General features: G+C 54.7%; 1 protein-coding gene across 1 annotated transcript; it reads right to left on the reverse strand.

Moving 5' to 3' along the window:
- Positions 1-1337: 1337 nt before the first annotated feature.
- On the reverse strand, positions 1338-17825 carry EHD2 (EH domain containing 2). Its single transcript, XM_059151395.1, has 6 exons — positions 17693-17825; positions 15469-15935; positions 14648-14745; positions 10345-10757; positions 4941-5105; positions 1338-3162 (listed from the first exon to the last, which is right to left on the reverse strand). The coding sequence occupies exons 2-6, from the start codon at positions 15870-15872 to the stop codon at positions 2611-2613; spliced, it is 1632 nt and encodes a 543-aa protein (XP_059007378.1). The 5' UTR covers positions 15873-15935; positions 17693-17825; the 3' UTR covers positions 1338-2610.
- Positions 17826-22342: the final 4517 nt, after the last annotated feature.

Raw genomic sequence — 22342 nt, forward strand, 5'->3', positions numbered from 1 at the left:
GTGTTTTTAGTGTTCTGATCCTAGAATCTTGGAAATCTAGGAGCTCTCCAAGTGCCGAGTTGGGAGCACAGAATCTCCTATGCAAAGAGTGTTAGAAACATACAGAGTTGCCAGTGCAGGCTGGGAATCATAAATCCTGGACAAGGTGCATAGCTGTGCCTCACTTTCCCCGTCTGTGAAATAGGGACAATAACGGTACATCAGCCTTGTAAGTCTTTCAGGAGAGGAAACGAAATAATAAACCCACAACAGTGTAAGATTGTACTTGGGTGGGTGGGGTGCCTGAGTAGCTCAGTCGGTTAAGGGTCTGCCTTCACTGCGGTCATGATTTCGGGGTCCTGGGTTCAAGCCCCAAGTTGGGCTCTCCCGCTCCCTCTCGCTCTGTGCTTTCTCTCTTTTTCTCTCTCAAATAAATAATTGTCTTAAAAAGAAAAAAAATGTGCCTGGTATCCAAATGTTAGCTATTGTTACTGGCTGGCCCCCTGAAGTTTCATCTTAGAATCAACTAATCCTTGCTGTTTACAAATAAGGAAGGAAGCTTGGAGGCCCTTGGGCGCTGGCAACCATTCATAGGGATCCAGGAAGCCCAGAGAGGGAGGGGGCCACGCCGGGGATCGCACAGCGGGATCTTTGCGACCCGCCCTGGAGCCCCCGAGCCGGGACTAAAACCTGGGATTCAGCGCGAAGTCCGTGCAGCTTCCGAGTGCCCGCCAGGGGGCGCTGGGAGCCGCGAAAGCTGGAGAGCTCGCGTGGGCGGCAGGAGCGCGAGGTCAGCGTGCCCCGGCCGCGGTGGGTGTGGTCGGGGCGTGGGTCCGGGGCTCAGCCCGCGGGGTCCGCAGGCCGAAGCCCCCGGGAGAGAGCGCGTGCGCACACATGGTAGTCCCTGTGGACAGCGTCACCTCTCCTCCAGGAGCCAGCTTGTCTTCGGTGTTACGTGTCAGGGGTGGCGTCCCAGGTGGCGCACGCTGGCGGGCCGGGCGGGGGCGGGGGGTGTTGGCGGAGGCACGATGTGCCCGAGCCCGCGCGATCACAACCCCACGCCCCAGGGCTTGGTTCCCAGGCCCCCGCGGCGGGAGGCGAGAGAGAGGGCTGTCCCGGAGGGAGGGCCCCAGAGTAACTTTTCTTCGGAAAATATGTCGGTCTGGCCCCCAGCCCAGGCCTGAGTCATCAGACTCTGCAGCATTGAGTCATGGCCTCCAACCCCCCGCCCCGCTTCTGGGACCTTGGAGGGGAGACCCCCCCCCAACCAAACTCAAGCCCTGCCCGGGGCTCTCCTTCCGGGGGAGTCAGGGAGAGAGCGATTCCCCCCCCCACCCCGAGACAGCGTGACTTCCACGTGGAAAGAAGCCTTGGCTTTATTTGCTCTGTGGGAACGCTGTTTGCTGTTCGGTTCACAGGCCCCTCCTAGGCATGGGGTCGGAGCAGGGCGGGGTTGGGGGGTGGTGCGTGCTGATGGGTGTGGGAATCCCCGAGAGCATCGTGGGGGGGCATCATCCCCACCTATGTCACCCTTCCCCATCTTTCCCATGGGATCCCCAAGCACTAGTATATGGTGAAGGCACCAAAGGGTAGAGGGCAGGACGGGAGGGGTCCCTTTAGGGAGGAGAGGGGAGGGCTATAGCACCAAGAGCCCCTCCCCCCAACACATCCCCAGAAAGGGGACTAAAATAAAGCCCAGGCGCCTTTATCTCTGGTAGGGGCTCTACTTAAATAGGGGCTGTTGGCAGAGGAGCTGTGCCTCAGTCTACAATTCAGGCCACCAACGGTGGGGAGCCTGGGGGAGGGGACCTCCAGGCTGGGTTTTCAAACCAGGGTGGTGGGCGGAGGCCAAAAATACCTCAAAGTGGGCACCCAGTCTGGGCGAAGCAAAGCTCCAAGGGGCTTTTCTGTTTGCTGAGAATCCTTATTAAAGAAAGGGGTGTGCCCAGAAGTGGGCAGAGGAGCTGAAGAGGGGTCCCTTTGAGGAAGTAATGTCTCCCCTCTGAGCTCCCAGGTCCCAAGGCCTGAGAACAGGGTGGAGTTGTGGGCTGGATGGGCAAGAAGTGAGGAAGGGGGTCTTTGTGTTGGTTATTGCAACCGGATGGCCACTGAACTATGGGGAGAGGCAAGGGGTTCTGTCCAGAATTGGGGCTCAGACTGGTTAGGGCCGGGTGTGTGTCTGTGTGCATTTGTGTGACGGTGTGGGTGCTCTCTCCTGAGGATGTCAGCCCCCTGAGGGCAGATGCATGTGTCTGGGTTGCTGTCTGCTGTAAGGCCCGGGCCCCAGAACAATCCCTGCCCATCCAAACGTAGTACGTGCTCAATAAATACTTGAATGAACAATGATTGAATCGACGCCTCTGTGTGTGGGTGTGCACGCGCGTGCGCGTGTGTTAATGTCCCCATGATGTGCCTAAGTGTACGTGAGGGTAGGGGGCATGGGCCAGGCAGAGAAGCCTTGCCCCTCCCCTGGTCCCCATGGTCTGGCGGAGGGGAGTGGAGAGAGGCCCAGCTGTACAACTGAGAAGGTGGGCAGGTGGCAAGCGTGCAGGCTGGGGTGGGGGTGTGCGTGCAGCCGGCTGGCGCTTGGGGCCACAGCAGGGCAGGAGGGAGGGAGGGAGGGCTGCTGGCTCATTCCGCAGAGCCCTTGTGGCGCCGCTTAGAGGGCGGCACGAGGCGGCGGGGCAGGTTGGCGGGCAGCCCGTGGCCCTCAAGCTTGGCCTCGATGAGGTGGCTGGCTAGAGCAAACTCCTCGTCATCCAGCATGCCATCCCGGTCGACGTCGCTCAGCTTCCAGATGCGGCCCAGCACCGAGTTGGGGAGCTTGGTGCCCACCATCCAGGTCTTGGCCTTGGTGCCGCTCAGCTTGCCATCGGCCGGCGCCAGGTTGTAGAAGATCTCATCGTACTTGGACTTGTCCTTGGTCACTACCCACTCGGCCTCGTCGTCCGAGCCCTCCTCGCCGTCCTCCAGGGCCTCATCGGGCCCCCGCTCCACGAATGGGCCCATGTGAGTGCCCTCGAAGGCGCCGCCCTGCACCCCCACCTCGGTGCTCTCCAGCTCTTCCTGCCGCAGCAGCGGCATGAGCTTGGCGATGTCGTGGGTCAGCATCTCGTCCAGGGCTTCCAGCAGCTTCGGCTTCAGCGAGTGGAACTTGGTGAAGTCGTGAGCCATCAGCATCTCCTGTTGCGGGGGAGGGGGGAGGAGAGAGGAGCCCTGAGAAGTCAGGGGGCAGCGGAATTCTTGGGCGGCAGGTGTTGACGGAGAGGTGCGAACCTGTACAACCCGCCTGTCCCAGTCGGACACCCACCGCTCAGAAGAGACTGGGGCAGCGGGGTCCTGGGGGCCCTCCCCCTGTGCCAGGCATGCCCCCAGAATTACTGGACGGGGGGCCCTCTGATGACTTGCCAGCTGGTAGAGAAGGATTTCAATATTCCGATATCAGTCCCAGCCTTTCCTGAGCACAGCCCTGGCTCTAGCCAGCCTCTGTGGCACCCCAGGCTGCAGCTGGCCGGCACCCCCACCCTGGTGCAAATCGAGAAAATTCCATTCCTGCCGTTAGTTCCGTCACCCCATTTCACAGAAACGGGGGAGCGTGGCTTGCTGCCAAGTTTGGAGGTTTAGCCTGGGATGGCCAGATTGTCAGGAACTTGGGGGACACCCTGCCCACAGAAGATGACTTCTTCTAGAGCAGCCATGCGGCTGGATCTGTAGTCGTGCTGCTTCTGTCCCGCGGCCCCTCTGAGTCGCCTGCACCAGGAGACTCACAGCACAGACCGATCCGTTTCATGGACCGCACTGATTTCCAGCACCAAGGCAGAGAAGCCCGCTGATCTGGACACAAAGGGGTAGAGGTTGGCGGGGGTCTGGACTCCAGGGCCTGCCTGCCCAGGTCCCAACCCAGTTCTGCCACCTAGGAGCTGTGTGTCCTCAGGCAAGTGACTTCACCTCTTTGGGCCTCGGTTTCCACATGTGTGAAACGGCTCAATAACATTAGCGCTCCCCTCCCTTGGGGGGTAGGAAAGGCTAAATGAATTCATCTGGATAAAGCGTTCCAGAACTGTCAGTGTAATCGTATTAGCTGCTGTTTATCTAGCCCCGTGCTTCCCAACAACAGGAGATGTTGCCCTTCCCCAGTGGATGCTTGGCAAGATCTAGAGACATTTTTGATTGTCACATCTGGGGCATGCTACTAGCACTAGAAGCCAGGAGGATATGAACATCCCGCAATGCCCAGGACACCCCAGACCACAAACGCTCTGACCCCAAATATCAGTAGTGCTGAGGCTGAGAAACTTGATCTAGACCCCCAGCTTGGTGCCACACACAGGTCTCTAGAATTGTCCTTTCCAGTAGAGGAGCTACATGTGGTTATTTAAATTTAACTGAGCTAAAACTAAATAAAACCTAATGGGGCTAGCGGCTACCAAACTGGAAGTCAGAGTACAGAACATTTCCATCATGGCAGAAAGTACTATTGGACAGCACCATCCTAGAAAGTGTCCTTAGAGAGACTGGACCAGGAGCTTTCCGCCCCTTCTCCCTCATCCCTCCTTGCTGGCTGGGAGGCATACAGAATGGCTGGAGTTTGGGAGCCATTCTGTACCATGTAGGGATCTTGGAACTGGAGGCCAGGGATGGGAGGAGAACGGAGAGAAAAGGGGACGCTGTCCCTGGCTCTGGAAAGCACCAAACCAGACCACCTTCTAGGACTTTATGGAGAGAAACAAACTTCCATCCTATTGAAGCCGAGGTTCCCTGGGGTTTTGTCTTCATTTCCTTGTCCTAACTCACAAAACCGTGCCCTCAGGGAACCATTTGCAGGAGGTGCTTTCCAGAACCTGCCCTGCATCCCTTCTGTTCTCAAGGCCCCACCCTGAAGCCCACAGAAGCTGACCCCTTCCGCCTCCCCGACGCCCCCCATGCCCCTCCAAACCCCGCTCCTGGGGACAACCTCCCACCTGCATCTTCTGACAGTCCGGAAAGTCGCCGGGGGATATGTGATGCTCCAGCTGGATCTTGGCAAAGATGACGGGCAGCTTGAGGATAAGCTGCTTCTTCTTGTTCTCCTTTCCAAACACGGAGGGCATCTCCTTCTTCAGGTAGCTGATGATGTATGCGTGGACCTGCGGGAGGACAGTGTCATCACCCGGGGCCCCGAACCCAGAGCTCCTGATCCGCGTGGCCCGGAGGGGGCCTGAAAATGTGCATTCTGACCCTTCCAGGTGAGAAGCTGCTGCAAGAGCAGAAGGGCCCCTCCTTTCCTAGGCAATCCACTCCCCACCCCCCATCTACATACCAGCTGGAGCCTCTGCCTAGATTGCCTTGTCCACATTCCTGGACAGCTCCGTCTTTTGACGCCCAGCAGAATCTGGGCCCGGACCCCATCTGTTTTCACTGCTTCCCACCTCAGGGGCCAGCAACCCCATGGGCCCTGGCAGCACTGCCAGCCTGGGGAGACACAGCAGGCCCCCCACTGGTTTTCTGGCTTCTCTTGTCCCTACCATGCCTTCTCCAGGCAGCAGCGGCTGCAGAGGTCTTTCTGATTTTTAGGAAACAACACCAGATCATGAGACACAGCTCCAAAGTCTCCATCTGCTTTTTATCCAAGTACAAAATTCCGACCATAGCTGACAAGTCCCTACGGCAGCAATTCTCAAAGTGTGGTCCGGGGAACCCCAGGGATTCCCTCCCCTCCCCAACCTCTTTCAGGGGTTCACATAGTCAAAACTATTTTTATTACAATACCAAGGTGCTATGTGTCTTTTGTGCTCCCATTCCCCCTCCCTGGGTTGGGGGGGCAGTGGAGTTTTTAAAGCCAACAGGATTCGTGATACTGTAACTGACTGAGTGCAGGAACAGATGTGAAAATGCAGAGGTCTTCTCAGGAGCCAGACATTTAAGGGACTTGCAAAAATGTAAAACCGGGCCACCGTCCTCTGTAATTTTTTGTTTGTTTGTTTGTTTATTTGGAGATAATTTTCATAAAATATATGGGACTTAGCCCATGTCCTAGGCTTATGGTTATTTAAAAACTGATCTTCTGGGGCGCCTGGGTGGCTCAGTGGGTTAAAGCCTCTGCTTTCGGCTCAGGTCATGATCCCAATGTCCTGGGATGGAGCCCCGCATCAGGCTCTCTGCTCAGCAGGGAGCCTGCTTCCTCCTCTCTCTGCCTGGCTCTCTGCCTACTTGTGATTTCTCTCTGTCAAATAAATAAATAAAATCTTAAAAAAAACCCCTGATCTTCTAATATCTACTATCCTTATTAATATAAGTTGAACTATCATAACTCATGCATAACATTTATAATCCACTAACTGCTGCTTACTAATAGTTACATGGTTATTGTTGGTTCAGCAATAATACTAGATGAATATTAAACATTTTCTTCAGTTTTAACTTCTGGTATGGCCAATGTAGACAGATTCAACCCATGTACCCATACAGTCTTTGGGGCGCTCAATCATTTTCAAGAGTGTCATTTGCTCCTGTGACTGAAAGTTTTGAGAACTGCTGCCCTCCAGGATTTGGCTCCTAGTGTTTTATCCCATATCCTTCACCCTTCCCTGCAGCCCCATGTCAGCTTCCTCACCTGCCATCTTTGTACCAGCATGCTAATCTTTTTCTTGCCACAGGGCCTTTGCACATGCCACTGTCTGCCTACTACTCTGCTCTGATTTCCCCAAGCTGGTTCCCTCAGTATTTCCTCACAGAGGCCAACCTATGAGAAGCAGGTGCCCCAACCACCGCCATCCAATTATTTTCTACTGTCACTTCCCTGGCCCCCATGATGTTTATTGCAACCCATCCTTATTTTGCTTATCTCGTGGCTTACTTATTCTGTCTCCTTTCATCAGAATGGGAGCTCCAGGAGGGCTGGGACCTTATCTGTTCCCTCTGTCCCCAGTACCGGCAAAATATGCACAGAAAGCACTCAAGAAATACTTGTGGAGGGTAGCAATGAACTTGGGAACCTTTGAGCCCCAATCTCCAAAGTTATCAAAAAATAAACAAGAAGGGCAGAATTGTGAACATTCGCATTTTTGAGCAGGAAGCTCAGTAATTAACTGCATATGCTCAAATAAAAATAGACTATATCTGTAAAAAGACACAAGAAACTCCTCATGGGGGCTGCCTCCAGGGAAGAGGCACTGTGAGGCGGTGGGGGCAATCAGGACTGGGAGGGAGCATGTTTAACCCAGCTTAACTGCTTTACCATGAGATGGTCTTAAAGGTTCAATGGAAAACATTCGTTTGAAAGTTCTCTCAATGAATCATAGGTTTAGAATGCTAAACATTTTGGCGGTCCCTGGCTGGTTCTAAAACCTCATGTCCTCCCAACTCCACCACTCTGCCTCCTCCAGCCACCCTGGGCTCCTCCTTCCAGGCTGTTCTGCCTCAGGGCCTTTGCACTTACTGTTCCCTCTGCCTGGTAGGGCCTCCCCCAGACCATCACTCTCCCTCCTTCAGGTTTCTACTGGGAGACCCTCCCTGACCTCCTTAAAACAGTCCCTTGCCAGTTTCCTTTCCTCTGCTTCATTTTCCTTCCTGATCCTTATCACATACAATACTGTATGATATTATAGATTCATTTGTTTAATACCCACTTCCCCAGTAAAAAGTAATTCTACAAGAAAAAAAAAAAAAAAAAAAAAACAGCATTAACTCATTTGTTCCCTGCTGTAACTTCAGGGCTCAACAGAGTGCAGAAGCATGTTGTAGTGCTCGGTAACTGTTTGTTGAATGAATATCACGGGGCTGCCTCAGAGAAGCTTGGTAAGAAGGTTCAGGGCATCTTGGCCTCTTTGGAATCAGACCCACAAGATCTTGGCCTCCAGTATCGCAAAAACAGTGAAATCACCCCTTCTCGCAGCTATCACTTCAACCAAAGGGCAGCGCCGGGTGACTCATCCACTCCCTATACGTACAGACGGGGAAACCGAGGCACTGAGGGGTAGCTACTCAGAGTCCTGAGTGTTTGGGAAGGTAAATGGTGTGAACTGTTGCTCGATGGCCAGACCAAGTGTGCCGGAATCACACGTGGGGAATGGGTGGGTGACATGGTACAGCGGAGGGGCATAGGGAGGCTTGGTCATAGTTGGACCCTGTGTGAGGGGCACTGGAGAGCCACAGACGGGTCGAGGGAGGGAGGGGAAGGAATGGTCCCTAGGGGTCCGGGGCCAGTGGGGCAGGGGCGTGGTCAGGATGGTGGGCGGGGCCTGTGAGCGCGGGCCAATTGATGTGAGGGGCGGGGCCTAAGGCGGCTCCTCGGGGACCCAGAAGAGGGAAGGCGGGAGGGCGCTGATGGCTTTTCCAGAGAGGAAGCGGGGGAAGGTGCCAGGAAGAGATAAGGTGGGAGGGCGGGCTGGGCCGGGGCGCGGGTCCCGGACTCCGGGGTTTGTCCGGGTTTCCGGAGCCGCCTCCTGCCCGGCGGGGGCACCAGGTGTCCGGCCCGGCCCCGCCCCTCTGTCCCACGGCCCTGGGCCCCAGCTCCCGCCGCTGTCTTCGTCCTCGAGGGGCCGGGGGCCAGGGGCCAGGGGTCCGTGGGGGACCAGGGCGAACCAGAGTAGGGCCTCAGAGAGACACGGAGGAAGACAGAGAGGGAGAAATAAGAAGAGGGGAGGAAGAGACAGAAGGAGAGAGCGAGGAGAGAGGGACAGAGACTGAGGGAAGGGGAGAGGAAGAGCCCGAAAGAGAGAAGGAATAGGAGGGAAGAGATGGCCGCTGGGAAAGAGGTAGAAATGAGGAGAAACACACACGGAGAGACAGAGACACAGAGACGGTCCAGAGCCTGGGAGGGGGAGGAGGGAAAGGTGGATTCCGAGGCCCTGCTGGGCCGCTCCCTCCCAGGGAGGATTCCTGGGGTGGGGGTAGGGGCCCTGACTCACCCCTTCTTTGCTGCTCCTTAAACCAACACCTCAGGCTCCTCCACCCCCCATAGCCTTCTAGGCCTCCCTGCCTGCCCGGTTTCCTGCCCCACCTCCACCCTGGCAGCCTCCCCTGTGAATGTTCCATTTGGCCTCCAAAATCGCTCTCAAACCAGTGCTCTCCTCCCCCTCCCAAAGCCCTGCTCTGGATCCAGGCTCCTCTCTGTTCCTCGGTCCCCAAGCTCCTCCTTGGTCTCTAGCCTCAGTCTAACAGCCCTTAAATTCCTCTACCAGAAGGCAGCCTGAGTGAGACCCTATCTCTCCTGTAATCTGAACCCTTCCATGGCTCCCCAGTACCCTCAGGACAAAACGCAGGTTCCAGGCCACAGCCCTGGGTGGTCTGACTCCCACCTCACTGGGCTCAGATTCAGTTACTTGCACTGTCTACACAGGGTTCAACACTGACAATTTCCCTCTTCCTTGAACTGGCCACCTTCTCATCTCTGGTCCACGCACTTGTTGGTCCCACGGTCTAGAATTCCTTCCCCTCCTCATCCTCCCTTTCCTCCACTTTGCAGCTCAGATGCCATCTCCTCCAAGAAGTCCCCCACCCCAATTCCCCATGTACCAGCCCGGCCCATGATGGGTCATCACTGTCTGGGGATGAGTCTGTCTCCTCCCCTGAATTTCCTTAGTCACTGCTGTGTCCTCAATACCACCTAACGCAGGCTGGGCATAGGGGAGGTTTTGTCAAATGAAGAGTGTTGGTTCAACGCCATTCATTCAATACATATTCACTGAGCACAAACTCTGTGCCAGGTGCTGGGGATACAGCAGCGAACAAATCGCGACGTCTGGCTCAGTGGCGCTTTCATGCGAGTGGAGACAGGCAGTAAACCCAGAAGCCCAGTGAATGGGCAATGTCCGGCCAGGCAGCAATGAATGCTATGAAGGAAACTACAACAAGGATAAAGCAAGACTCAGAGGCGCCTGGGTGGCTCAGTGGGTTAAAGCCTCTGCCTTCGGCTCAGGTCATGATCCCGGGGTCCTGGGATGGAGCCTCGCATCCGACTCTCTGCTCAGCAGGGAGCCTGCTTCCCCCTCTCTCTCTGCCTGCCTCTCTGCCTACTTGTGATCTCTGTCTGTCAAATAAATAAATAAATAAATCTTTGGGGGGGAAAAAAAGAAAGATAAAAAGGATAAAGCAAGACTCACATGATGGGAGCCGGGAGGGACTTACAGTCATCAGAAGGGAGGGCAGACAGGGAAATGTTCTGGAGCTTGTTGAGCAAAGACTTGAAGGAGGTGGGGAGTGAGCCAAGTGGGAGGGAGGCAAGGAAGAGGTGGTTTCCAGGAAGCAGGAAAAGTACGTGCAAAGGCCCTGAGGTAGAAGCAATGGGAGGCAGGGCAAGGGCAGTTCCTGCCCCCATGCTCCAGCCTTGCCTGCACATTCCACACACACACACACCACACACACCACACCCCATGTGCTGCTCACCCGCACCAGCCGGGCCCTCTTCACCAGGTCGTTGAGCTTGCGCAGGGCAGCGTGACGTGGTAAGCCCTGGATGTCTCGGAAGAGGTCCTGCTCCTCCAGCTCAAAGAGGCGCCGGTTGTCCGGCACCAGGAGGGGCTGGGACCAGAAGGAGCCGATGTAGACGCGCAGCACCTCGGGCGTGCCCACCACCTTGCCCAGCGCCCACATGAGCGCCCCGTAGACGCGCATCAGCTGCTGGGTCTCCACCATGTCCGCCTTGTTGAGCACAACGCGGATCTTGTCCTCATGGCCCCGCAGGGCGCCGATGGCCTCGGAGAACTCATCAGAGATCTCCAGCTTGTGCGCATCAAAGAGCAGGATGATGAGGTCCACACGCTCCGCGAACCAGCGCAGCACGGCTGGGAAGTCGTAGCCTGGAGGTACACAGAGGAAGCGGTGGAAAGGGCTGAGGTCAGCCCCGCACCCTCCAGCCTTTCGCAAGCATTCACTCCTTTGGATGGACAGTGGACTGTACGGATGTTCAGGTTGTTAACTTTTGAAAACCTTCTCTGGGCGAAACAGCCAAGGCCCCAAGAGTATCCTGCAGCTCTGCACCCACCCCCGCACCCAGAATTAAACCATCCCTCTGGCCCCAGGCCCTCAGAATTACCCCATCCCTCTGGCCCCTGGCTACAGAGGGCCATCATCTGCCCCCTTTTCATTCATTCCTCAGGCAGGTATTAGTGGCATGCCCCCGTCTGGATGTACGGGTTGTTAAAATACTGAAGTGTTTCTTAACAGACTCCCTGTGCCCCTATGAACCTCCCCCTACCCCGGGGGTCTTCCAAGTGCCTCCATCACCCCAGCCCCTCCCTAAGGCTTCTGGATCTCCCCACAATCCAGCAACTGAAGAGTTCACATTGGCTCTAGTTCGGCTCTCACCAGAGGAGATGGTAAATATTTTGAATTTATTTAACAATATTTACAGAGAGTCTTTTGTGTGCCAGGCCCTATCCTGGGCACCCAGAGATACCACAGATGACACAGAGACAAGTCCTGGCCTTCATAGAGTACCTGTCTCAAGAGGCTTCATTCATTCATTCATTCATTCATTCATTCCTTGGTTCATTCATTCATTCACACCCTTCGCTTTTGCTGCTCACTCACATATTCAGCAAGCGAGGCTTAGGAGAGCAGAGAGGAGCCACGGTGGGTGGAGTGGGGGGGCAGGCCTGACTTAGCGGTCAGGAAGTCCTGGGTTTGAATTTCACCTCTGCCCAACCCCCCACTCCCCCCAGCTGTGTGAACTTAAGCAAGTAGGAAACCTCTCTGAACTTGTTTCCTCTTCTGTAAAATGGAGGTCCTAACAGAATGCGACTTGGAGGGCTGTTGTGGAGATGAAATGAATATAAATGAGCTAATATATAATATACCAAAAAAGCTTATCTGTAAAGAGCCTAAAACAGTGCCTGTTTTAAAATGCATGAGCTCGGAGTGCCAGGGTGGCTAAGTCGTTAAGCCTCTGCCTTCAGCTTAGGTCATGATGCCAGGATTCTGGGATGGAGCCTGCTTCTCCCTCTCCCACTCCCCCTGCTTCTGTTCCCTCTCTCGATGTGTCTCTCTCTCTGTCAAATAAATAAATAAAATCTTTTAAAAAATAAAATAAGTAAGAATAAATTACATGGGCGAGCTTTAGGCATGTCAGTGTATACCTGAATTAAACTGTTAAAATAGGGGCAGCCTGGGTGGCTCAGTAGGTTAAGCACGCCACTCTTGGCTTCTCAGGTCGTGCTCTCAGGGTTGCGGGATCGAGCCCCCCATTGGGCCCTGAGCTCAGTGTGGATCTGCTTGAGATTCTTTCCCTTCTCCTTCTCTCTCCCTCTCGCTCTTTCTAAAAATAAATAAATAAATAAATAAATAAATAAATAAATAAAATCTATAAAAAAATAAACCGTTAAAACAAGGAAACACAGGGGCGCCTGTGGCTCAGTGGGTTAAAGCCTCTGCCTTTGGCTTGGGTCATGATCCCAGGGTCCTCGATCGAGCCCCGCATCTGGGCTCTCTGCTCAGCAGGGAGCCTGCTTCCTCCTCTTTCTCTGCCTGTCTCTCTGCTTCCTTGTGATCTCTGTCAAATAAATGAATAAAATCTTAAAAAAAAAACAAAAAACAAAAAAAAAAAACAAGGAAACACAGTCTGGGAACTCGGTAAATGCTCAACAAGTTTTAGTTGTGACACATGCGGGGTGCAGTGGAGGTCTCCCTTCAGGAACTGTCCCCAGAGCCATCCTGGTCCTGTTCTCTCATTCAGCTCAGGCACTGAGGACACAGACCCGTTCCCAAGAGTGGTCAGGCCAGGGAGGGGGAGCCTAGAGAGACTTAGGAGCCCAGTGGGGGCACTTGACCCAGCCTTGGGGAGTCAAGAAGGGCTTCTCAGAACCGGGGACACCGTGGTGACCTGGGGGACAAGGTGCTACCTGTCAGAACAGGAAGCTGCTGCTGACTCCCCTGCCATTGCTGCTTTCTCTCCCTGAATCATGGAGTTGGATCTTCAAAACACCCTCGGGAGACAGGTGCTTTTGTGATCCCCATTTTCCAGATGAGGAAACTGAGGCATGGACAGGTTGAGGGAATGACTCAAGACACATGGGTGGGAGGTGTGGAGCAGGAGTCTGCATGGGTCCCTATGCTCTAGTGAGGAGTGGGTGCTGGGGGCACCCTGTCCAGCAGGAGCAGGGTCCTTGTGGCCCCTTGGGACTTGATGGGGTGGGGGAGGGGGAATCTGCTTGTGGGGAGAAAGTGCCAGGGAACTAGGACCTCCTTCCCTCCCCAGCGTACACACACACACACACACACACACACACACAAGCCAGGATTTGGAAAGTGTGTCTCATGCAAGGCGGGAGGAAGGGAGGGAGGTTGAGTCAGCGCGGGAGCAGGAGACGTGGCAGAGTCCCCGGGGTGCACAGCTATGACACTCACCAGGAACACAGTTGACCGCACACCCAGAGCGCCTACTGTGTGTCGCACACCGAAGTGCTTCACAGGTTTGACACTGAACGTGAACCCCCCGTGCCACCTACAAGGCTGAGGCTGTTTTTACCCTCCTTTTACAAATGAGGAGACTAAAACAGGGAGATGAGTGGCTTGCCCAGCGCCCGTGGTTTAAAAGTAGCAGGGACCAGATTTGAACCCCACCAGAGACCCCCCCCTTTGCTTCAATCACACAGGGAGAGGCAGCCAGCCACGCCTCCCACCAATGCACGCACACGTGCGCACACATCCTGACACAATCATAGCCACAGGCTCCAAGATGCGGACTCCCATACATACCCTTGTGCTCTCTCCAACCTCCCACACACTTGCACACAGACAGACCGACAGACTCTCCTCCTCTTCCTCTACCCAACCTGCCAGGGAAAGAAACCCCGTTCCCTTCTTTCTCCTCTTCCCACAACCTCGGCCCTGACCCGGCTCCCCTCACTGCTCTCTCCTCCTGCTCCCACAGGCCCAGCTCCGGGGGGCGGCGCCCCAGGAACTCCCAGCCCCTCCCTCCTGTCTTCCCCCTCGTACTGGCCGCTCGCCCTCCCATTGCTTCTGCAGCTGCCCCCTGCTTGTCTCCCAGGGGGACCCGCGCCCGCTGGGCAGCAGCCAGGGACGCCGTCACCCTCCGCTCCCGCCCTGCCTGGTGGCCCAACCTCCTGTCCCCTCTGCCCCACAAGGCAGACTCCTTTTACCCAGTCCCAGGCTGGCCAGGCAGACACTGCGGGGTGGCTGGGGGGGGGGTGGGGTGCGGGCTAGGCAGGGGTGGGGGCCGGCTCCCCCGGAGGCCCCATTGGAATTCACCCTCAGCCGCTCCCCCTGCACAGCTGTTTATAAATTCCAGGCCCGTCTTGGCCTGCGCCCAGATTCCCCCTCCCAAGCCTTGCTCAGCCCCATCTGCGGCCCAGAGGTGAAGCCAGGAACATGCCCAGAGCCCAGGGCCTCCGTGCTCGGCCTCTTGCCTCCTCCCTGAGTCTCCTGGGTCTCTCTCTAAGGCTGCCCACACTTGGGATCTCTCTCTGACTTCGCGTGTCTCCCTCCGTCTCTCTTGATCTCTCCCTGCCTCATCCTCCAGACCAGCCCAGACACGGAGCTGAGGCCTGCTCCCACGTGTGCACGCCCATGCCTCCCCTGTCCCCTTGGCATGCACAGACATGGAGCAGCACAGCCTTCCACGGGCTCCCTTTTGCCACCCAGCCAGCTCTGCGCCAGCTGACGCAGGCCCATGTCCGAGCAGAGAGCCAGCTGCCGTCTCCCTCAGACCCAGGAGTCCGGGCCCACTCACCCCGGCTCACTCTCTGTTTGGCGCCTGACAGGATGCCCGGGGTGTCGATGATACTGATGCTCTCCAGGACCTGATTGGGGAGCTGGGCGCACATGAACCTGAGGCAGAGGGAGAGCCGTGGGTCAGCGCAGGGAGAGGCAGGAGAGGACCCATAAGAAGGGAAAACCAGGACAGCACAGTGGGGGACTCAGGTACAGAGAAGGGAAGAATCTCAAAAGATCGGGACAGAGAATAAGAACCACAACCAAAATAAATAAATAAACAAGTTAATTAATTAACCCAGAGCTGATGTTTACTGAGCACTTATTCTATGCCTTGTGCTGTGCTAATAAGCACCTCATACAGAAGTGGGACTATGGTTACCCCCATTTTCCAGTTGAAGATAAGAGAGGCACAGAGAGGGTGCCTGGGTGGCTCAGTGGTTAAGCCGCTGCCTTCGGCTCAGGTCATGATCTCAGGGTCCTGGGATCGAGTCCCGCATCGGGCTCTCTGCTCGGCAGGGAGCCTGCTTCCCTCTCTCTCTCTCTCTGTCTGCCTCTCCGTCTACTTGTGATTTGATTTCTCTCTGTCAAATAAATAAAATAAAATCTTTAAAAAAAAAAAAAAAAAAAAAAAAAAAGAGAGGCACAGAGACATGAAGTCACCTGCCCAAGGCCGCCCAGGTAGAGGGCAGGTGGACTGGGGCAGGCTGGCCACCGGCTTCAATGGAGGAGGCAGGAAGGGGGAGGAGAGGAGGGAATTGGAGCGCGAAAGAAAGAAACAAAGGCAGGGGTTGGGGGGCAGAGGCAGGGAGATGCACCCCTGCTTCTCAAGCTGCACACCTGTTGAGGAAGGTGTTCCCGAAAGGGTTGAGCTTGCGGAAGGGCTTGTCCGGGTCAACCACAAGGGCGTTCCCCGGCACGGTGCCCTCGGTGTCCCCATGCATGACTGCCACGAAGCAGTCGGTGGTGGGCTCGGGCCCCACGCGGGAGCCTGGCACCTCCTGCTCCAGCAGGTACTGGATGAAGCTGGTCTTGCCCGTGCTGTACTGGCCGGCCACCAGGACCATGGGCTTGCCGTCGAAATCGGCATCTTCCAGGGCTGGCGAGTGGAAGGCGCCGAATCGGTAGTGCTCCTCCAGGGGCAGCAGCTTGGTGCGGTAGAGCTCCTTGAGGGACGAGGTCACTGTGCGGATGGCCTCGGGCTGCTGGCCCCGGGCACCGCCCCGCTTCATCCAGCTGAACATGGTGGCTCCACGCTCCCCACTGGGCTCGCTGATGGAGATGGGCACAGGTTGGGGGAGATCTGCCTGCAAGAGGGGCACAGGGTGTGTTGGGGGCCTGCCTCACAGAGGAGGAGGAGGAGAAGGAAGGGAGCCGGAAGGTGGGATGGGTGGAGGAGGATGGGAGAACTGGCTGGGGGTGGGGTGGGGGCAGCAGAGAGCACGGGAGGGCAGGAGGTGAGGGTTCCCGGAGGAAGATGGTGATTTCAGCTTGAGGAAGAGAAAGAGATGAGTTGTGGGATGATGGAAGTAGCAAGACTGATGATGGGAGACCAAGGGATGATGAGCACCAGATGCGGACACAGTAAACTGACCACGGATCAGCAAACTCTGGCCGAGCTGACTTTTGAACAGCTCCCTTCCATGCACAGCAAGGATCCTGTGCAAGACGGGCAGAGAGGATGGTGTGTGCCAAGGCCCCGAGCTGGGAACGGCATGGAGCAGGTTGCGGGACACAGGAGGGGTGAGAAATAAGGCTGAAGGGTTGGCTGAGTGCACCCAGGTCATGAGGGGCCTCAGGTGATCCCAAGAATATGAAGATTTCTGATCACTGCATGCCAGATGCTGCTCTAACTCATTTAATCTTCCTAACAATGTGGTAAGGTAGGGCTATTATTATCCCCATGTTTCTGATGCACAAAGGAAGCTCACAAAGATAGCAATAACTTGTTCAAGATCACTTGGTTAGAAAACGCTCAGTCTGGGACACCAGGCAACCTGACCTTGGAACATGTACTCCTATCACAGGTCTGTGTTAGAGAGAATTGCCAACTCAGCAGCAACAAGCACCCCCATCCAGACTGTGTTTTCAGTATCCTCTTACTATCTTTTCATTCTCTGTAGGATCTGTAGTAATGTCCCCTCTTTCATTCTTGATATCAATCATTTGTGTCTTTTTTTTTCTTTTTTTTTTCTTCCTTGATCAGTCTAAGTGGATGCTTATAATTTACTGATCTTTTCACAGAACCAGGCTTTGGTCAGGTTGGAGTCTCCAAATACCATTTTCCATTAAACAAACAAAAACAGAGCTTCTTGTAGAAATGACTGATTCCAAGGCCGGAGCAGGAGAACAAAATGAGCCTGATCAGGTAGTGGGAAGGTGGGCAAAGATGTAAGGGACATGCTACTGGGAAATTGGACCAGCCTAAAGGAGTTCCCACTGGCCAAAGATAGGACGATTTGAGCATCAAAATTAACTGCATATCAAAAATGTTAAAACCCATAAAATCACAATGATACTTAAAGGAAAATAAATATATAGAGAGGAAAAGGAGTAGAGGGGAAAGAGTGTCAGAGAGATAAAGGAGAGGCGGGAGCTGGGACCTGGGATGTTGGCAGAGAGGGGCAGGCCTGGGTGGTGTCCTGGGCAGGGAGGGGTCTGAGGGACATTTTAGAGGTAGCTGGACAGGCCATTGCGTTGGCGAAGTAGCAGAGGAGCTCTTGAGTGGGAGGAGGGGCCAAATAGGACAGAGATGGGTGAGGTCAGTAGAGGGAGACTCCAAGGAGGGCATCTCTTCTGTCTGAGAGGATGGGAAGACCACTTGGGAGTGGGAGCAACTGAGCACGAGGGGAAGGAACAGGGAGGTCAGGGGGGCACTGGCACAGGCTGGAAGGAGCTGGAGGGAGACAAGGAGGTTTCACGGAACGGGGTGCTGAGGAAGCGCTACACACTGCGGGGGGTGGGGATTGAGAGTCTTGGGGGCGGCAGGGGAATAATCAGGCTTCTAGGCTCCGCGGACCGGGCGGGCTTTGGCAGGCGACAGTGGCGGTCGGGGACCACTCACCGATGGGCGCGCAGGCGGCTGCACCGGGCGGCGGGCTGGACGGGGGTCCCGCGGGGATCCGAGGCGCCCGCGGAGCGGCCTGTGCTCCAGGTCCTGTCCCGAGCCGTCTGAGCCGGGTGGGGCCCAGAGCCGGGAGGAGGGAAGGGAGGGGCGGGGGAGGCGGGACCAGGCGCCCCCCCCTCCCTAAACGGGAACCCGGCCTCTGGAGCCCCCTGGTGGACGGTGGCAGGGCGGCTTCTCGAGATGGGTGAGTGCGAGGCTTTCAATCCCGGTTCAAAATCCAGATCTCTGCCGCTCCTCTTAACCTGGGAATGCTAATATTAATACTACGACTAACAACCACAGCAGCAGCAGCAGCAGCAGCAGCAGCAATAATAATAATAATAATAATAATAATAATAATAATAATAATTTTAAAACTTACCTGACTTCATGAAATTCCTCTTCTCACAACCCATCCTGGCTTCTCTCTTGAGAACTCAAAGTAAAAGCCAAAGCCCTCAATGGGGCCCACAAGGCCCTACGCGCATCTGCCTGTTCCCTCTGCCCTCACCTCCCTCCTTTTCCCCCTGGCTCACTCTGCTCCAACCACACTGACTCCTTTGCTGCTCCTCAAGCACTCCAACAGCCCTCCAACTTCAGGGCCTTTGCACCTGCTCTTCCTGCCACCTAAACGGCTCTTCCCCCAGGGATGCGAACAGCTCACTCCCTCCCCTCATTCGTGTCTGCTCAAATGTCACCTCTTCACAGGATCCCTTCCTGATCTCCCTATTTAAGGCTGCCCCCCCCCCATCCATCCATCCATTTTCACTGTTTTATTTTTCTCCAAAGTTCGGATTATTCCATATTTCTCTGCCTAAGTGACTACCTCCCTAGCAAGAGCACAAGCCCTCCGAGGACTGGGATTTCCAACTGGGTGGTTTTCTGCCATGTCCCCAGGCTAGCACCGTGCCAGACACACCAAAAGGACTCAGTAAATATTTGTTGATTTAATCTTTCCCGATCATTGAATGTCTCCTTACATGCAGATTTATTAGTTAAGAGCATTAGCTCATTGAGTTCTTAGAATGTCCATGAGATGTGACAATCGTTATCCCCATTTTACAGATGAGATAAATGAGTCCCAGAGAAGTGAAATCAAAAAGCACAGAGAGATCATTCAGGGCTTAGAGCTGTACCTGGCCCCTAGCAGATGCTTAAAAAAAATCAGGTCTTATAATCCAGATCTGGAGCTGAGTTTTCTCTCTCAGCATGGGAGTCAGAGCCTTGAGTCAAATCCCAGCCCTGCTACTTGCTTGCAAGAGAACGTCAGGGAAGAGATTTTGCCTCTCTGAGCCTCAGTTTCCCCATCCGTCTTGCTACACAGGACCATTTCCTTTGGGTCTTTGTTCAGATGGTGCCTCCTTTGTGAGTCCTACCCTGACCCGCCCCAACGCCCCCCACCCCAGTTCCTACTTCTTTTTCCTTCCTAGCACTTAGCACCATCAGCCAGAAGAGAGATGTTCCTTATTTTTACTTTTATTTTTACTTCTTTATGAGATTTTATTTTCATGTATTTATTTTCAGTGTGACTTATTTTGAATATTTCCCTACAGGAATGTCGGCTTCTCACAGGCAGTGGCTTGGGTCTGTTTTGTTTACTGTTGTCACCCCAGTGCCTAGAACAGGGTCCAGCATCCAGTAGGCACTCAGTTAAATAGTAATTGGCTGAATTCAGTAAGGTACATAATGGGGAGGGGGGTGCCTGGGTGGCTCAGTTGGTTAAGCATCTGTCTTCCTGGCTCAGTTTGTGATCCCAGGGTCCTGAGATCGAGCCCCCGCATCAGGCTCCCTGCTCAGCCCGGAGCCTGCTTCTCCCTCTCCCTGCCACTCCCCCTGCTTGTGCTCTCACTCTCTGTGTCAAATAAATAAATAAAATCTTTTTAAAAAAGGAGTCAACTGTATTCCATAAAGAGGTATATGAATATAATATATTTTATACATAATTATAATATATAATTATAATACATGATCACATATAATGCATAACAGAATATATATTATAAATATTTAATAACAGGCCTGAGTATAGTGGTGACTAACGTTATTATAGCCAAGAGCAAGGTCCTCTTCTAGAATCTTCCCATGGGGCACCTCCCTTCCCCCTCAGAGGCAACCCCTCAGATGAGTTTCGGGAGGGTCTGTGAATTTGGACAAGGAGAGAAAAATGACATCTGGATCTTTCACTGAGATTTCACGGTTTCCATCAACCATGAACAAAACAAAGCACAATGATATCAGGGGGACTTGTGTCACTGCCATGGGGGGGAGTGTGGCAGTTTTCACCACATCGTGGTTATTTTGGAGATTCCCAGTGATTGTTTACTCGCCGCTGATGAGACCACCACTAGCTCTTTCTAATTAGTGTCTTGATACAAGAGCTCTTATTACCGTGTCACAGATTCATGGTGGGGGGAGCAGGGGCTTTAAATACACTGACAGCTGGATCTCAGGATAATTGGCCCCCTTGTCAACTGCCCTGCCTCCTTTTATTTTTATTTTTATTAATATTTTATTTATTTGAGAGAGAGAGAGCCCATGAGTGAGGGGGGGAGGGGCAGAGGGAGTGGGAGAAGCAGACTCCCTGCGGATGGGGGAACCTGATGCGGGCTCAACCCCAGGACCCTGAGATCATGACCTGAGCCCAGGGCAGAGGCTTAAAGGACTGAGCCACCCACGCACCCAGGACGATCCTGCCTCATTAAATAGGCTTTGAGCTCTCAGTTACTGTGGCTACTGTCTTGTGTCCCTGGGTCACTGATCTCTGAATCAGGGAGTCTCCGTGTGACAAGTCTCCCTGTGCTCTTACAGCCCCTGGAGCCCTCTTTCCAAGGCATAAGCTCACAGTTTTGTGGGTTTTTTTTTCCCCCCAGCTCTCTCCCTGCTCAGCTGTCAAAACCTGGTGGAGAAATTCTGGCATATTCTACAACACGAAACCTTGGGGACATCATGCCAAGTGGAATAAGCCAGTCACAAAAGAACAGATACTGTCTGATCCCACTGGGGAGGTGCTGAGAGCGTCAGAGCCATTGGGCCTGGATGCAGAATGGTGATGGGCAGGGCTCGAGGAGAGAGAGATGGGGTGTGTGGGGTTAGAGTTTCAAGTTCCAAGGTTAGCCAGTGGTGGTGTTTGCACAACGTGAAGGGAGCTACTTAATGCCACTGGGCAGTATACTCAGAAATGGTTAAAGTGGTCAGTTATATTATGTCGTGTGTATTCTCCCACAATCAAAGAAAAAAAAACAAAACAGATGGAGCAGGTGGCCAGCCAGAAGTTAGGGATGAACTTTGGATGCTGTCAGTTTAGGGTTCCAATCCTGCTCTGTGCCCAGGTCTCTTTTTTCCCCAGATGCCTCAGCTACAGAAAAGGGGACGCCATACGCACCCACCCAGCTGCTTCTGGGATCTGGGAACAAGGGTCTATGAGGTTTGGTGTCCAGTTTGGTCTCCAGTGAGGGGTGGCTGGGGGTGTGTGTGGGGGGTGGGAGGTGGGGTGGTTCTGGCTCCCTCGTTGCCCTCTCAGAAAGGCCTGTTCTTGCCCCTCTCTCCTCACCTCCCTGGAAGCTGGGAGTGCAGAGGCCAAGATTATGGGCTTGCAGCCAGACCGCCTATGGTGCAGCCCAGCCTGCCACTGACTGCCCCGGGACCTCAGTTTCTTCATCTGCAAGATGGAGCTATCAGTCCCCACAAAAGGGGACTCTGGGAGGACCAGACAAAACATCCTGGGTGAAGGGCTTGAAAGAGCGTCCACGGTTAAGTGTTCTATAGCTAGTCATCGCTGATCCTCTGCTGGGGCTGCATGGAGTCAACCTTCCAGAACCAAGACCCCAAGCCTGGAGAAATCACCCGCAAGCTTTTTTGCGCAACCACGTGGGGTGTCCCGGAGCGCGCGGGGATCCAAGGATGTTAAGAACTGCGTTTTCGCGTGGGGTAGTAGATACAGAGCTAGGAAGGGGGACTGTCTCTCCCCCCACCCCACCCCGAGACCCTACATACCAGCTTGCCCGCCACCAACACTCCCAGGGCCTGCAGAGAAACTGGGAGCATCAACCTGGTCCAGCAGCGTCACTGGGCACCTGGACCTTAGCAGGGGCCTCTTGGGGGTGGGGTGGTGCTCCGGTTCCGCACTCGCCCCACCCCTTTCCCAAGCGGCCGCCAGAGGGCGCTCAGAAAACCGAGTCGGCTCCAGCCCTTGGCTTCGCACCTTCGAGGTGGTTCCCCCCCACCTCCCCACATCACTCAGCAGAATCATCACCAAGAAGCACAGGGTCCCACACCACAGACCTGCTTTGCTCCCTCCCTCCCACTCTCATCCCCCAGCTTCCAGCCACGTTGGCCTCCTTGCTGTCCCTCAACGCTATAGACATTCTCCTGCCTCCTTCCCACCAAAATCTCCCAGTGGCTCCCTCCGTCACTTCATGTATGTCTCTGCTCACATGTCACCTCCTCAAAGAAGTCTTCCCTTCCCACCTGATCCCGGGTGCCTGAATGTGCAGTTACACAGGTTGTCCACTGCGCAAAGCACTCACTGAAGGGGTGAGAGGCGCCTGGAGTCCACCTCACATTCAGTCCTTCAAAACTCAGTGCCCAGGAGAAAGGGGAACTGCTTTC

The sequence above is a fragment of the Mustela lutreola genome, chromosome 16 (assembly GCF_030435805.1).
Source record: "Mustela lutreola isolate mMusLut2 chromosome 16, mMusLut2.pri, whole genome shotgun sequence".
In the NCBI taxonomy this organism is placed as follows: Eukaryota; Metazoa; Chordata; class Mammalia; order Carnivora; family Mustelidae; genus Mustela; species Mustela lutreola.

Excerpts from the sequence above, each read along its gene's own strand:
- EHD2 (XM_059151395.1), bottom strand. The coding sequence starts at position 15,872 with ATGTTCAGCTGGATGAAGCGGGGCGGTGCCCGGGGCCAGCAGCCCGAG. Across the intron at positions 10,758-14,647 it reads CAAACAGAGAGTGAGCCGGG|GCTACGACTTCCCAGCCGTG; the intron begins GTGAGTGGGCCC and ends GTGTACCTCCAG. Across the intron at positions 5,106-10,344 it reads AGAGGGCCCGGCTGGTGCGG|GTCCACGCATACATCATCAG; the intron begins GTGAGCAGCACA and ends GTCCTCCCGCAG.